Genomic DNA, 13,773 nt, shown 5'->3' with positions numbered 1-13,773 from the left:
AACATGTATGGCTTTATGGGGGTGTGCTGAAATAACTAATAACAAAACAGTTTGAGTTATGGAATTATCTGTATGAAAATAAAAATTGTAATTGCTTCTTATTCTACGTATATAAATACAGATAGATGCCGGTTAAATTCAGGAACGTTGTGTCCTCGAAATTTTCAGAATTTCTCTTTGCAATCCTGAAATTTACAATTGTTGTTTATTAAGCAAAATCAATTGGCCTTTTACTGCAGATTAAGTCTAATTAAAAAATTGTAATTTATAAAGGATAAAGTAAGATTTAATGGTCAATTGTTACCCTGTTGACTTGTCCACACTATTTCGACGTTGAAAACGTTATCTTCCTCTATGAGATTTTGAAATTGCCTCATTCCTCCACCAACCCCGAAATAATAACTTTTAGCGGCAATGAATCTGAGTAGTAGCGAAAATAATTAATTACCTACTACTAAAAAAATTATTTTCCTAATGAAATGTCTAAATTAATTTAATTATCTAGCCAAAATAGATTATAAATTAAGTTAAATTTCGATAATTATACTTGCCCGACGCCATCTTGTTTCAGCTTCTCTTTAAAAACATTATACAATTTCCTGTGATTGTCAGGATTGTAAATTGTTTCACTCGTGAAAATCAGGTCGTACTTTGTAACGTGACTTTCATTATCAGACTCGTTTAATTTCGTAAACGATTCCCAGTCCCCGCAAAAAAATTCACATCTATGTAAAATATTTTTTCGATCCTCTGAATTCAGAAGAACATTTGGAATTGTCACAGATTTTATTACCTCCACGTTCTAAAATAACGATCCACATGAACCAAAAATTTTGAGAACTTTATTAGAAAATTATGTGTATAAAAGAAACGAACATAGTCTTGAAAATGTACGACGGAATTTCTCAAAAGAGCTATCAAACCAATAACACCAGCACCACATCCCAAATCCAACACAGTTTTGTCTCGAAATTCTACACTATTTTCGAAAACGTAGTGTCCGAGATCGTAACTACATTCCCAGATTTTTAGACCACCTTGATACACGAATTTCTCATTAAATTCTTAAGAATTAAATTAAAAGAAAAGTGTTCGAAATTAAATCAAAATCAATGAACTAAATGCAAGCTTTGCTTCATATTTAGAAAGTAGGAGCTGTTCATGTTCGACAATAAATAATGATTATTTTTATTTAATTGCCATATACCTTCGTATTTGGCAGGGACAAGATCAGAATGTTGTGACTCTGCTTCTACAATATTTACACAGTTTTCTTCTTTCAAGTGTTGCAAAACTTTCTCAGAGCGAATTAATTTTAACTTGCAACCCGGAAATATTATACTTTCCGTGTAATCATCGGATTCAAATTGTTTTGTGATTTCCAATTCTGTGATACAAATCTTTGATGCGGGAATCCAATTAATTGATTCCTTTGTTTCGATGTCATCTTCTGAAATTATCATTCTGAGCACACATTCTTTTTCCAAATAATTATTTTTATTAAACGAGAAAATTGATGCTCAGAAAATCATACTTGAATCCGCACATGCGCAGGAAACAATGTAGCAAACACATAACCTTAATAAAGAATATTTTTTGTTGCATACTTAAATAAACTGGATAAATGTAAAACTACCTTTTGCCTCTTCGTCCCTGAAAAATCCAAATTTGAACATCTTGTTTTCGATATTTGTTCGTGTATCTCTGCGTCACAGAACAATGGAAAACAAATGAAGCTTCTGGAACGGTTTTGAATCACAGACGACGTATGTTCTATGCTCGATGATTTCGAGACTAGACGTGCACAATACGGCGCGAACATTTAAATGATGGAAACTCATACTCTATTCCTATCCTATATCTCGTTTGCGCTTACTTTATGTTAGAGATGTCGGTAAAAAAGCTTGAACACCATTTTCTATTGCGGAAGTGGCGAAAAAGAATAAGTGGCGCCATCGGCAACAAGAGGGAGGATTATAGATTTATAGATCAATTAACCTCTGTGTACGTCGCGTTTATCGCACGTGTTAATATTACCATTGTCTTGTGGCCCACGTTCCTAATCTATGGGTCATTACAATGCTAGTAGCTTCTCATTAAGCCTTTTCAATAACACGGTTGATTTATTAATTTCGTTAAACAGCAGTCGATTTCTAGGTTAGGTAACCCTTGAAATTTTTTGTACGGGTCTTCTGCTAGACAGACAGCGCCACATATTCGTTCGTTTACAGGGGAATTTCTCAACGTTGTCTAAAATACAAGAAATATGTACCATTAAAACGGTCGAATTATTCGGTGACGATATTTCAGAGGCTGTCCTTCATTAGAAAAGATCTTTTTTCAAAAAGTCGGGCTGCATTTAGTCGCTGCATTGACTTCGAAGTGGTTCCACGACTTCCGGCCAAGACAAGCCCATGTGGACAGCGGCAGCGGTGGTTCCGATCATTCTGCGTTAAGGCTCTCTTCCTCGTGTTCTCTCGTGAAAAAAAGCCTTTTTCGAAGAATAATAGCGAGAGTCATCACAGTATGGCAGACTTGGACGATTTCTTTGCGAAGAAGGACCGGAAAAAAGCGAAGGGGAAGAAGTTTACGACGACCGAAGAAATAGCCAAGAAATTGGAAGAGACGGGGAAACGTTTGGGAAAGCAGAGAACGAAAGATAAACCGACAAACCCCGAGGTCGAAGAGATTCAACATACCGAGGTGAATATCCCATTTCTTTTGTCGTAAATTTGCTGCGATTATCCTTACTACCCTGAAACAATGCGATCTTCGCACCTCGAAAACCAACAACTCACCCGTGTGTGCCATAGGCCGCTGCCATATTTGTTCGCGTAAACGTCATTCGTACGATTTCTGAAATTATCTACTAGTTTTAGAGACCCACGGGAATTTCGCGTGACCGATTTTACCTCCGCTGTTCGAAGATCGAATCGTTATGTAATTGCGTCGGAACGCGTAAACGAATATTTCCTCTAGAAAACTCGCATATTATCAGCAGCTGTTCGAAATTATTAACGGAAACGGTTTTTAGTTAGAATGCATTTTTCTCCGTTAAAAATATAGTTTGCTTTTGAACTCGCACCGTAATAGGCAGCTAAACTGCACTGTTCCTGTTGTAGAAACCAAGATATCTATAGAATGTTTAGCGATCATGAACAGAGGAGTATTGTGTCTGTATATTTACATGCGTGTTATTTCGTAGGATGAAGACGAATGGAGAGAATTCGAAGAAGAAAAGAAGGATTATACTGGTTTAAAAATAGGAAACTTAACGGTTAATGAGTCTGTGGATGCAGAAACCGACGACGAAAAAGCCACAGAGGATAATAGCTCCGACGGAGAGTCCGGGGAAGGCGGTGGCAAGCATTTGGGGCCATGGAAGAAGCCGGAACTTCCTCCCCAGCCTCAACCCGAAGTGGTTGAACCAACTCCACCACCTCCACCTACTGTTATATCAGGTGGAAGTAGTTATAAGCCGCCGCACTTAAGAAACGTTCAACCCTTAACAGCTAGTCCGAGACCGCGAGGAAAGAACATAGCGCCAGATATACACAGCGAGGAGTACTTCCCGACTTTGAATTCAAAACAGCAACAGATCAATGAACCGAACGGACCATGGGGAAGACGGTAAGGCAAACTATACCCAACTGAGAGAGGTCTCTCGTAAAGCAGCGAGAAAAATTAATTTATTCTTTTAGGAAACGAGACGAAGGTGTATTTGAAGAAGTTCGTAACAAAGGTGGAAGTAGATTGTACGTGCCGGAGCAGACGCAAGCACCGAAACTCACGTTGGGTAACAAATATGGTGCACTTTCCCAAGATCAGAGCTGAAAGGCATCTCCGCTGACTCAATCAAACGACAAACAATCAATATTGCGTCATCGCCTCTCACCGTTTCGTGGCCCAGCTGCGCTATAAAATATCTTTTCTAGGATAGACTGCAACGAACGTGTATCATAATTATGCATCAGGATATCACGTACATGCCCTAGTTTCGATATGCCCAGGCTGATAATCAGTTTCGCTCGACGTGGGTTTTTGTATCGGGCTCGACATAGTTCGACGCGACCTCTTCAAACCACCGGATAAGCACAAACGTGCTCGCGTTGCTTTATTTTCGTACGAGAGAGAGACATGCTCAAATGTTTAGCACCAGTTTTCTATTTAATTTTTTTAATCGACATAGACCGTAAGCGAACGAGATAACGTAGAAGGGATCGGGGATTCGTTAGACGAATCCTGTGCCGAGGTAGGCACGCTGGTTGGAGAAGAGTTCGCGCGACGATCGCACTGTTTCCGCGTGCGGTGCTGTTTTTTATTTTGCCGCGTGTAACGCTTTACTGACCACGTTCGATTGCCTTCGTAAACACCACGAAAATAGGGATTAGGGCACCACCAGGATACTCAGATAATATGACAACTACTAGAAGGAGATAACATGTACCGGAGATATATTTGTATTACGCGAGGGGAACTTGTTTTAGTAAAATCCGATCGGCGATCGACGCCTCTCGAAAAAACGGGATCGATCCGCCGTGAGCCGTCTTGTTTTGTCAAAGTAATCGTTCCGCTCTCGACTTTACCGTGTCAACGAATATACAGAAGAGAAATAAACGTATAAAATGACGGTACACATATACGTATAAGTATATAAACATGTGTGTTTGTATATGTTAACTGACAAATAATTGAACTCCGGGGCTGGGCTTTGGAACGGCGCGAAAAATACGACACGAGAAAACAAATGAGTAAACTAATATAACATTGGTTCGAACGAGTATATGAAAGAGTATAAGTGCGTAAATATATATGTGTATGTGTGTACATGTGTTCGTATATGTACATACATATACGTATCAAAAGTATATATAAATATCAAGAAAACGTACGGAAGCTGAAAAACCGGAAGTGGTATACAAACAGGAAGTAAGCTAGAAAATGAAAGAGAGAGAGAGAGAGAGAAAGAGAAAATACACGCGCGTATCGAAAAATACAATACAACACAACACACAAGAGGAAAATGAGTGTACGCTTTTGTTGACGCTTGTTTAATTATTTTTGTTAATTTAGGAGTTTCTTTCGCGAGAGGAGGAAAAACATAGCGACAGAAGTTTAAAGATGGAGTGGTTCTCCTGTGTGTAATCAGGGACTTGGGGTGCTAGCGCTGTTATTTTTGAAAATAAAAATGAAGATAAATGAAATGTTTGAAAGGGAGAGAGAGTATGAGAGGACGAAAGAAAGAAAGAAAGAGAGAGAGAGAGAAAAAAGAGCGATTGATCGAGAAAGCAGAGTGAAACACGAGCCATATTAACACTGAAGCGAGGATGAGGAACAAACGGAGCCTTGTATAGTGAACGATATAAAGAAAGAGAAAGAAAAATATGTGATTATTTATAATAAATTTCCTAGGACAACTTACACATACTGCCTTAAAAAGCATTTTAATTTCTCGTGAACAAACTACGATACGCGTGTCGGTGATCTCGCGGCTAATACTGTGAAGCAGGTGTACGTGGGAGAGAAGTGAGAGAAAAATGAATGGTCGTCGTTCTGTCCTGTTGGAATCAAAGAGAACGTTTTACGGGCATTTCCACGGTTAAATTATTTCGCGATGAGAAAGCTGTGCCGTTCGGTTGGCCAATTACTTCGTTCATTTTCACCGAACAAGCCGCTCCCAAACGATATTTGTTCGTTCGTGAAGATCTGCTATGTAAATATACGCGGTGATCGTGTATGATCGATAGGAGAGGATCGAATGAGATACGGGTCTCGAAGATTGTTACCTAGACGTAAAAGCGAACAGAGAAACCCGTTGAACTTTTGTATACTGTTTTTCCTTCCGAATGAACGAACTGATTGACTGACACCCATCGTATCAGGAAGTCACCAGCTTGTAATTTCTCGATTGATCGCGCGGGCGCGCGCGATCCCCCTCGAAACCCGAGGGCGGCGAGGAATATTTTCTTTGGAGAAGGGGCGTTCTCCTTGGTTGACGAGTCCTGATCGATCCTAAATAGTAATCGAATTCGAGGGGGAGAAACGAAGTCACGTGGCGGCGCACCCCGCGAACGATGCCTGCACTTCGTCTGCCTTTTTGTTACAGAATAGTTGAAATAAAATCATTTTTATTGCGACTGTTAATCGAGAGAAAGTGAGATATGAGAGGGAGAGAGAGAAAGAGAGAGAGCGAGCGCACGAAAGAGATAACGAGAGAGAGAGAGAAAGCAGGTGATACGAAAACCTGACAAATAAAAAATGATAGAAGTTAAGTGATAAAAGAAACAATCACAGACGGAAATGTTCTGGTAACATTCTTCTTTGTTTCATTTGATAACATCTCCGAACGACGAGTGATGTTCAAGATTTTGATTGTGAGAATCTATCAATAAACATTTTTTGCAAGTAACTGTGCACACACATGCGGTTCCGATGCTTTCTCATTGTACGCAACACTTGTACCGAGAGAATTACTATTACAAGATTATATTTTTCGTGTCCCGAGAATGTACATAATATACGAGGGTAATTTTCAACCTGTTATAATAGACGTACACCCTGCATCATGCCCTTTAGATTACGTGTGCGACGTCGCCTTCAATGGTCCCGATATCGAGCGATTACTAATCGATCCTTGCGATCCACAAAAACTGGATTATACGTTTCGATGAAGAATATATATCGGTGAATCGCATAGCCCGCGAAGTGCCATTCATTAGTTTTCCCTTTGTTCGAGCCTGAGGAGGCTTGCAAATCAGAAATGTAGGAAAGCAATGCTACAACTAGATCGAGAATTGAATTCTAGTGGTATTATTATTATTATTATTAATATTATTGTTGTTATCGTTATTATTATTATTATTATTATCATGCAAAGAAAGACGTTTTATCGACTACTACGAGAGCAAGAAGACGGAACATTGAAGCGAGCGTTCGCATGATGAAGAGACAACGAAAGAGTCTGCGTAAGAAGGGTTCGTTCAAAGCAGATCTTCGGGCCTTATCGTACTCTCCTCGCTGGAAAGAAAGCAAGGTTGTGAAGCATTGATCACTGGACCTCGCATCGGTGATTGTACATGGAATCGCGAACGTACGTTTCGCAGTATTTCAAGCCGTGGCTTCCCTCGTTGCTGTACAAGCTGTACATCGGGGTCTCCAGTAAAGATTCTCGAAACTTTGGCAAAAAGTAGATCCAAACTTTCATCATTGTTCCCACCTGAGAAGAAAAAACAACATTCTATGTTGCTGGCCGTACAACAACGTTTAAAAGGAAACTTATACCTCTTCGAACTTATCGGTTCCCTTGAGTTTCCTTTCCGGAGCCAATATTACGTCTGCCATTGCTCTTTCGTAGAATCCTGGATGTTCTTCCAGTTCATCCAATTTCGACAACATTTTCGTATCCACGTCGTACACTTCGCCGATTACGTGCTGTTCAAGCGTAAACGATTTCAAATTACAACAGAGTTACGGATCCGGAATAACATTCTCGCGGTCGTGAACGCTAACACTGATCAAACTGTCATCTTCAAACGGGTAATTTAGTTCAAATTCAAGCGTAGGCTGATTAGTGGACAGCTCTAGAGTTCATGCAAATTCGGAGCGAATAAAACTATGATTTATTATTTTTTTTCTTCAGATCAATTAGTACGCCACAAATGCAAATATAAATTCTGTAATCCATCGAATTAGTGTCGCAAACGGTTTTGCATACTCGAAACTTTGGCGCTAATCGTTCGAACTATCGATACCTGCGCCCTTGAGACGGCACCGGTACCATCTTTCGAAGACCCAGCGAAACCGATAGTAACGCTAAACCGTTCGTTATCAATCGAGTGATACTCACGTGACCAACTCCTGGTTTCTTCAACAAAAACGGTATATTATATCTGGTTGCGATAATTAAAGGATAGGGGACCGAGGTTCGTCCGAGTCCGAGGAATTTCGAGTACCCATTTGCGGCATCCGAGATCAGACTATGATTAGGCTCGCCGCGTTTTAGTGTTCCGTAAACGAACACGCGGTACAATGGGTTCTTGAACAGATTTTCGTACATGTTTTAAATCGTTGCGTGCCCCTGTCAATTAACAAGACGTTTACGAACTGTTCTGAAATGGACCACAGACGTGACACAAATACATGATAACGTTAACTATCGTAATGGAATTTAATGTCACACGAGATACGGAGATATCGACGATTCGAGCTCTTTAAATGAACTATCGAATTGATCGCAGTTGGTGAAACAGAGAACGCCAGGAATAAATGACCGACGAGGAGATTATGGCAGAGATATTTTTGGCTGTTTACCACTCCACGAACGTGTGACAAAACTCTATATTAGCCGATAACTAATTGGTCTATTTCTATACCTCGTCCGTTGATTGCATTTTAACGTTGCTACGGTCTTTAATTAATCAACGTTGTTCGGTTCCCGGCGGTTGCCGCGGGATGGCGACACTCTCGCAGAAACTTCCGGTGCTCGTTGAAGGATGACGCCACCGGTTTATTCCTTTGTCGGGAACACGACTAGGTTATGAACCCGTGGATCGTTCGCGGTTTACGATTTCGACGACGATCAACTGTTCTCACTGTCTCACGATGCACCGTGAAAATGCCAACGACTCGAACGACGCGGGTAGAACTTGCGAAACTCGATCGCCGTTTGCGAACGAACGGCCGAAAGTGAATGTCGCAGCCACGCCTGACGGTGCTTCGCTTTCTATACCGGATCAATGAAACTAGAGGTCACGCGCGTACAATTCCACGCCGGACACCGATTTCGTCATCAATCTTCGCGCCGTTTCCGGTATTCGTTTCGCGTGAATAACACGCGAATAACGACGGCATCTATTCGAACGGTTCGCGCAATTTTCTCGCGCGATCCGCGTCGAATTTACAAACGTTGATCGACCTTTAATCGTCCCACCGTTCTGCATACATTTCAACAATGCTCGCGAACGATTATATATAGTACATCAGGATCGAAAATAACTGCTCGCTTCGCACGGGTCGTCCCCACTGCTGCGCGCAACGGGGCTCGCTTATGCAGAAAAAATGCAGCGAAACTTTGCGAAACGAGAACCTTCGCGAGAATCGTAAATACGAAACTACTGAATGCAAACCACTCCGCAGCTACAATGTATTTTAATCAACTTTCGCAGAACATTTCGGTAGACTTCGGCGCGACGAAGACAATGCTTCCGCATTGTCCGCGGTAACAATGGTCGAACGACGCGTTATAATAAAATAAATGATATGCGAATAAATAAATGAATAATAATATAATAAATAATAATAATAATAATAATATAATAAATAAATAAATAAATAAATGCGAATAAATGATAAATCGTGATGCGAATCGAAGAGCTTTTTTTACCTCGTCCGGCAAATATCGAACGTCCATGGGTTTCGGTAAATCCGGTATATCCGATAGATCATGCAACGAATAGATCTCCAGCAACGCGATGTTGGTCAGCATCACCGCGGCTGCGATGTGCAACAGCATCGTTACAATTCGCGACACGGGGCGACTGACGTTTTCGCGGACCGTCCGATGCGTACAAGCCTGTGGCTCTCCGTGATCAGGTTGGAGGTCGAGGGTCCACACGATAAGAGCTTTCGCGACACGACCCGATAATTTCAGTCCATTGCGTTCATCTGCGTCAATTATTCGTCGAGCTTGCTGCTTCGCGCCGGAAAGTTATTGCTGGAATTTTCCGCGGCATTTTCGGAGGCCTGTCGACAACGAAAAATCGATTAGAGGAGACGCGGAACGATCTCGGATTTTTTTAAGAGGACCGAAGGGGTTACTTCGATCTTTTCGCGCAACATTCTACTCTCCGGAGACACGAAGTCCTGGAAAGCGTCCTTCGACGGCGCGTTATCCTTTCTCCTGATCCTCAAAAGTTCCTCGAACGTGGCCCAATCGATCTCATCCTCCGTCTCGAAACCTCCGCCCTGCGATTAACAGCAGTCGAGCCGAGCCTCGAAGACAATTCGTTCTAAGCGTCGCGCGCTCAGAACGTGCGCTCGTTTACCTCTAAGATGACGTGCAACAGGCCCATGCTCCTATCTCCGAGCAGCAAGAAGTTTTGATAGTACAGGCAGTTTATCAGATCTTTCAGAGTGTACTTAGTCAGGTGATTATCTACGTAGAAATCGGGCCTGTTAATGCCCCGTGATACTCGGCCCAAGATACGACAGTAATTACAGCTCAAGTCCAAGTATTGCAAGCACATGTTTCCGGTCGAGACGAGCGCGCCGTTGATCGGGAAGCTTTCGGTTCCAAATGGATGACGCTTTTCGCGATCGTCACCGGCCACTTTCTTTTTCTAAAAATCCCATTTCTCATCGTTTAACGACCGCGCTTAACGAACGCGTCCCGCTTTACGGGGAACTGTTAAGATGATTTTAATTACTCGCGTTGATACCAGATCCTGGTCGATGCTTCCTGTTCTCAGAGCTTTGATCGATACGTCCGCGATCGCTGGAAATGCAATCTCGTTCGAGTGAAACGCGTTCGCGATTCAACGCGTGCGCGTCGATCGTACATGTTTTTGATCGTCTGGACGAACTTCGAACCGATCGCGATTTATTGTTCTTTCTCCCCTTTTCCTCCGTCGAATCGTTGTTAGACTCTTTGGACACCAATTCCTCGGCAGGCGACGTTAGTTCCTCGAACCGCTTGCGACGAAGATCCACGATTTCTTCGTGTTCCAACGTTGTTCTAACGCGATAAAACCGTATCAGAGGCGGAAGATTAAACCGAAATCGTTCTACGTACATCTTCAGTTCCTTAATTATCGCCCACGCACCGTCGTCGCACATTCTGTTCGCCAGCAGGCTCAGACTCTTCAATGATCTGTGGAAATCGCGACTTTTTTAAATATTGTGCAGCTCGGTATATAGCTGGACGCGGAGGAAATGCGACGAACTGGGTCGCGATAACATACTTAATGTAGTCATTTGAAGTAACTTTCTCCTTAGCGAGAATGCAATCCGCGGCTTTGTTTGCGAATTATTAATCAAACAAACACTGACCAATGAGAGGAGAGATCCAGCTGGTGCGAGGTAGCCGAGCCAATGCGCTGGCTGGCAGAGTCTGTAGATACTCTATGATGAAGCGTATACCACTGGTGGCCTTTGCTTTAGAGACCAGAAACGTTAAGTTGCATAGCAGATGCATAGGAGACAGGCTTAAGAATAATAATAAAAAACTATAATAAACTGTTAATTTTAGCGATATTTTTAGCACAAGTAATCATAACATTTACAAAAAATCAATCTACACTGGCATCCCAATCTATCAGGAAATCCATCCTACTAGTCTCAGTAACTGGTCCCCCTAGGTCGATAAGTAAAATTTTGGACCAGTTACTGAGACTAGTGGAATTCATTTTCCAGATTTTTGTGATCTGTCCAGAAATTAATCCCACTAGTCTCAGTAACTGGTCCACTTAGGTCCATAGCAAAATTTCTCGAGGTGACCGAGCCAATGAGCGAAAGCCTCGCCCCTGATTGGTCAGCGTTTTTCGTTAATAACTCGTAAACGAAGCCGCGGATTGCATTTGCGCTAAGGAAAAAGTTACTTCAAATGATCTTAGGAACCCTTTATTCTCCGGAAATGACAATTTCGGGACACCCTGCGGCAGAAAAGCAGAGAATCGACTTCATTCACCTGTTGGTACGAAGCATGGAGCCTAAGTGAGCTGCCCCTTCGCACGTGACACGGTTGTTCGACAGGCTCAAACTAATTAACTTGGGATCGTTCGGTGGATCCCGATATCGCAACTCATTCGCGATCTTCTTCACACCCTCGTCGGATATTTTGCAATGTCTCAGGGACAAGAATAGCAGACTGGACACCGTATATTCCGTTGTAATAATTTAGTTTTCGTAATTAGTAACTTGACAAATCCTTGGCGAACTTACTTTCCAGCGGGCTGACAGAGCAAATGGAAATTCTCCTGCGCGTTCGGATTCATGTCGAGATCCAGATCCCGAAGGCATCCGATGTTTGTCAACATCTCGGCGATCTGCATCACGCCGAACGCGTTTATGCGACTATCCGGCAGCCTGCGGAATGGACGGGGCGATTAATTCGGCTTATCATTAATTCTCTACGAAGGGGAGGGTTAGTCGCGATGGATTACTTGAGGACCGTGACGGTGTTGTACCTCTGCATCGTCGTGTTCAATGCATCTAGGATGCAAATCGACACTTCGCGACGTGGAATGCAACAAACGAACGACAGGTTTTGTTAAGACAACGGAGCTGCGGAATCGAAGGTAAAAATACTCATCTTTGCTTTCGATCCTGTTCGGAGCATCCTGCTTTTTGCCTTCGTAAATCAGGTGAAAAATGGGCGACGCCGTATCCTCGGTGCTTAAACATTTGAAAGCCGTTTAGTCTCGCGAGAATCTCGCGTTTCGAACATTTTTACCTTTGCCGGGAGGACGCCCTAATTAAACGGACATCCACCGTCCCTTTCACCTAACGATTTTATCAATTTCAACAGATGCAGTAAATTCTTCCTAATTGGCCCTCAGTTTGTACACAAAAATAGACAATTTGGGAACAGGAGACGCGACTGTTGACAATCGGTAACTATAAAAACGAGACCAAGGTTCCAATAATCGCATCTCTTCTTTCCAAATTGTTCATTTTTGTGTACAAGCCGAGGGTCAATTAGGGAGAATTTACTGTGCAACGCGGCGAATCGACAGCACTAACCACGAGCTTAGGCAGCGGTTCGACGGTGTACTCCTCGCAATACTTCAAGAATTCGGACGCAAAGTTCTCTCTGGAGTTCCTCGCGGTGTCGCCCGCTGCCCAGAAACCGCAACAATGTTATCTGTATCAACTGTTACCTCATTCGATGACTCACCCACCACCGAAGGCACTCTGTCCCTGACCGAAGCGCTGTATCTACTTTTTCTATCCATTATTCCGATAAATTGCGTTCGCCGATTCGAGGGTTATGCCGAGTGAAATTATGGCTGTACATCGAATAACCAATTGGTCGGCGCGTGCAGGTGAAAAGCGACGTTGTGTAATTGTTTCGCCGAGTTCACGTCACTCGGAGGATCTACTCTTGCCGCGGATCATCGCTTGTCTTAACATTTTAACCGTCTAAGTCGCTAATACCGGCTCCTCGAACCAGTCTACCAGTCGATTCTATTAATAATTTCCACCTCTTTATTTCACTTAACCCCTTGCCATATTACTCTGACGAGTCTGATACGCGAAGAAGATTTCTAGCAACAACCTGTTCAGTGTAAACGCTGTTCTGTTCTTTTTAGTCTGAATAAAACTCTGGCCTCTTGTCGTCGGTGTTTAACACTAGATTTACGGGGCCCGTCAAAATGGCGGGTCGCTAATTTTTTGATTCACGATTATTCATATCGTAAAGATACATTTATGAGTCATTTATTCAATTTACATGTTACTTAAATGTTGCAACAACGCTTGTTAAAAATTCGAATAAATGTCTTATCGTTACTTTTATAAACTAATATGAAACAGCTGTATTTTTGGTGCTCCGTAAAACGCACGATAAATATAAATTGTCTTTTTTCCTCTTGGAAATTGTTAGAATCTTCTAAGAAAAGAGAAAGTTTCTTTCAAGAAAAAGAGAAAGAAAATTTCCTCTATTAGACCAACTTCTAATCACCGTAACCACGAAGAAAATGGCACGGCAAGGGATTAATAAACGGTTTTCCCGTTGCGCTCGGCGAGCAATTAAACGAATGAAAAAATGAACAAATG

General features: G+C 42.2%; 4 protein-coding genes across 11 annotated transcripts; 1 reads left to right on the top strand and 3 right to left on the bottom strand.

The window, feature by feature from the left end:
• Positions 1-50: 50 nt before the first annotated feature.
• LOC117218822 (histidine protein methyltransferase 1 homolog) lies at positions 51-2,240 on the bottom strand. Of its 3 annotated transcripts, none has more exons than XM_033467483.2 (6): positions 1,637-2,240; positions 1,208-1,578; positions 877-1,037; positions 552-802; positions 305-420; positions 51-185 (listed from the first exon to the last, which is right to left on the bottom strand). In XM_033467483.2, exons 2-6 carry the CDS (start codon positions 1,461-1,463, stop codon positions 139-141), a joined length of 831 nt encoding a protein of 276 aa, XP_033323374.2. In that variant the 5' UTR covers positions 1,464-1,578; positions 1,637-2,240; the 3' UTR covers positions 51-138. The 3 variants fall into 3 exon arrangements, with proteins under 3 accessions (XP_033323374.2, XP_033323375.2, XP_033323376.2); XM_033467484.2 differs by having other exon boundaries at positions 1,208-1,450; XM_033467485.2 differs by having other exon boundaries at positions 1,208-1,447.
• Positions 2,241-2,383: 143 nt separating this feature from the next.
• Positions 2,384-5,421, top strand: LOC117218825 (protein CDV3 homolog). Its single transcript, XM_033467490.2, has 3 exons — positions 2,384-2,703; positions 3,206-3,630; positions 3,702-5,421. Exons 1-3 carry the CDS (start codon positions 2,527-2,529, stop codon positions 3,832-3,834), a joined length of 735 nt encoding a protein of 244 aa, XP_033323381.1. The 5' UTR covers positions 2,384-2,526; the 3' UTR covers positions 3,835-5,421.
• A 1,373-nt stretch (positions 5,422-6,794) lies between these two features.
• On the bottom strand, positions 6,795-9,663 carry LOC117218826 (putative gamma-glutamylcyclotransferase CG2811). Of its 6 annotated transcripts, XM_033467492.2 has the most exons (5): positions 9,383-9,658; positions 7,847-8,035; positions 7,282-7,431; positions 7,095-7,216; positions 6,795-7,017 (listed from the first exon to the last, which is right to left on the bottom strand). In XM_033467492.2, the coding sequence occupies exons 1-5, from the start codon at positions 9,509-9,511 to the stop codon at positions 6,981-6,983; spliced, it is 627 nt and encodes a 208-aa protein (XP_033323383.1). In that variant the 5' UTR covers positions 9,512-9,658; the 3' UTR covers positions 6,795-6,980. The 6 variants fall into 6 exon arrangements, with proteins under 6 accessions (XP_033323383.1, XP_033323382.2, XP_033323386.2 ...); XM_033467491.2 differs by having other exon boundaries at positions 6,795-7,216; positions 9,383-9,663; XM_033467495.2 differs by having other exon boundaries at positions 6,795-7,216; positions 7,847-8,077; positions 9,383-9,523.
• On the bottom strand, positions 9,602-12,836 carry LOC117218823 (uncharacterized). The gene is made up of 11 exons (XM_076521079.1): positions 12,739-12,836; positions 12,449-12,498; positions 12,308-12,390; positions 12,159-12,234; positions 11,938-12,081; positions 11,684-11,863; positions 10,557-10,867; positions 10,425-10,492; positions 10,044-10,337; positions 9,817-9,963; positions 9,602-9,741 (listed from the first exon to the last, which is right to left on the bottom strand). Exons 4-11 carry the CDS (start codon positions 12,188-12,190, stop codon positions 9,673-9,675), a joined length of 1,245 nt encoding a protein of 414 aa, XP_076377194.1. The 5' UTR covers positions 12,191-12,234; positions 12,308-12,390; positions 12,449-12,498; positions 12,739-12,836; the 3' UTR covers positions 9,602-9,672.
• Between the last annotated feature and the right edge of the window lie 937 nt (positions 12,837-13,773).

The sequence above is a fragment of the Megalopta genalis genome, chromosome 4 (assembly GCF_051020955.1).
Source record: "Megalopta genalis isolate 19385.01 chromosome 4, iyMegGena1_principal, whole genome shotgun sequence".
Lineage (NCBI taxonomy): Eukaryota > Metazoa > Arthropoda > Insecta > Hymenoptera > Halictidae > Megalopta > Megalopta genalis.
This window is presented reverse-complemented; position numbering and strand designations above follow the sequence as displayed.

Bases quoted from the DNA above. Each gene is read 5' to 3' on its own strand.
- LOC117218826 (XM_033467491.2), bottom strand. From the start codon at position 9,511: ATGCTGTTGCACATCGCAGCCGCGGTGATGCTGACCAACATCGCGTTG. The intron at 8,036-9,382 runs GTAAAAAAAGCT...AATCTGTTCAAG, and splicing joins TTCGATATTTGCCGGACGAG to AACCCATTGTACCGCGTGTT. The intron at 7,432-7,846 runs GTGAGTATCACT...ACGCTTGAACAG, and splicing joins AGAAACCAGGAGTTGGTCAC to CACGTAATCGGCGAAGTGTA.
- LOC117218823 (XM_076521079.1), bottom strand. From the start codon at position 12,190: ATGCAGAGGTACAACACCGTCACGGTCCTCAA. The intron at 9,964-10,043 runs GTAAACGAGCGC...TGTTAATCGCAG, and splicing joins TGTTGCACGTCATCTTAGAG to GGCGGAGGTTTCGAGACGGA. The intron at 9,742-9,816 runs GTAACCCCTTCG...CGTTGTCGACAG, and splicing joins TGTTGCGCGAAAAGATCGAA to GCCTCCGAAAATGCCGCGGA.
- LOC117218825 (XM_033467490.2), top strand. From the start codon at position 2,527: ATGGCAGACTTGGACGATTTCTTTGCGAAGAAGGACCGGAAAAAAGCG. The intron at 2,704-3,205 runs GTGAATATCCCA...GTTATTTCGTAG, and splicing joins AAGAGATTCAACATACCGAG to GATGAAGACGAATGGAGAGA. The intron at 3,631-3,701 runs GTAAGGCAAACT...TTATTCTTTTAG, and splicing joins AACGGACCATGGGGAAGACG to GAAACGAGACGAAGGTGTAT.
- LOC117218822 (XM_033467484.2), bottom strand. From the start codon at position 1,676: ATGTTCAAATTTGGATTTTTCAGGGACGAAGAGGCAAAAG. The intron at 1,451-1,636 runs GTAGTTTTACAT...TGATAATTTCAG, and splicing joins CAGGGACGAAGAGGCAAAAG to AAGATGACATCGAAACAAAG. The intron at 1,038-1,207 runs GTATATGGCAAT...TCGTGTATCAAG, and splicing joins TGTCCCTGCCAAATACGAAG to GTGGTCTAAAAATCTGGGAA.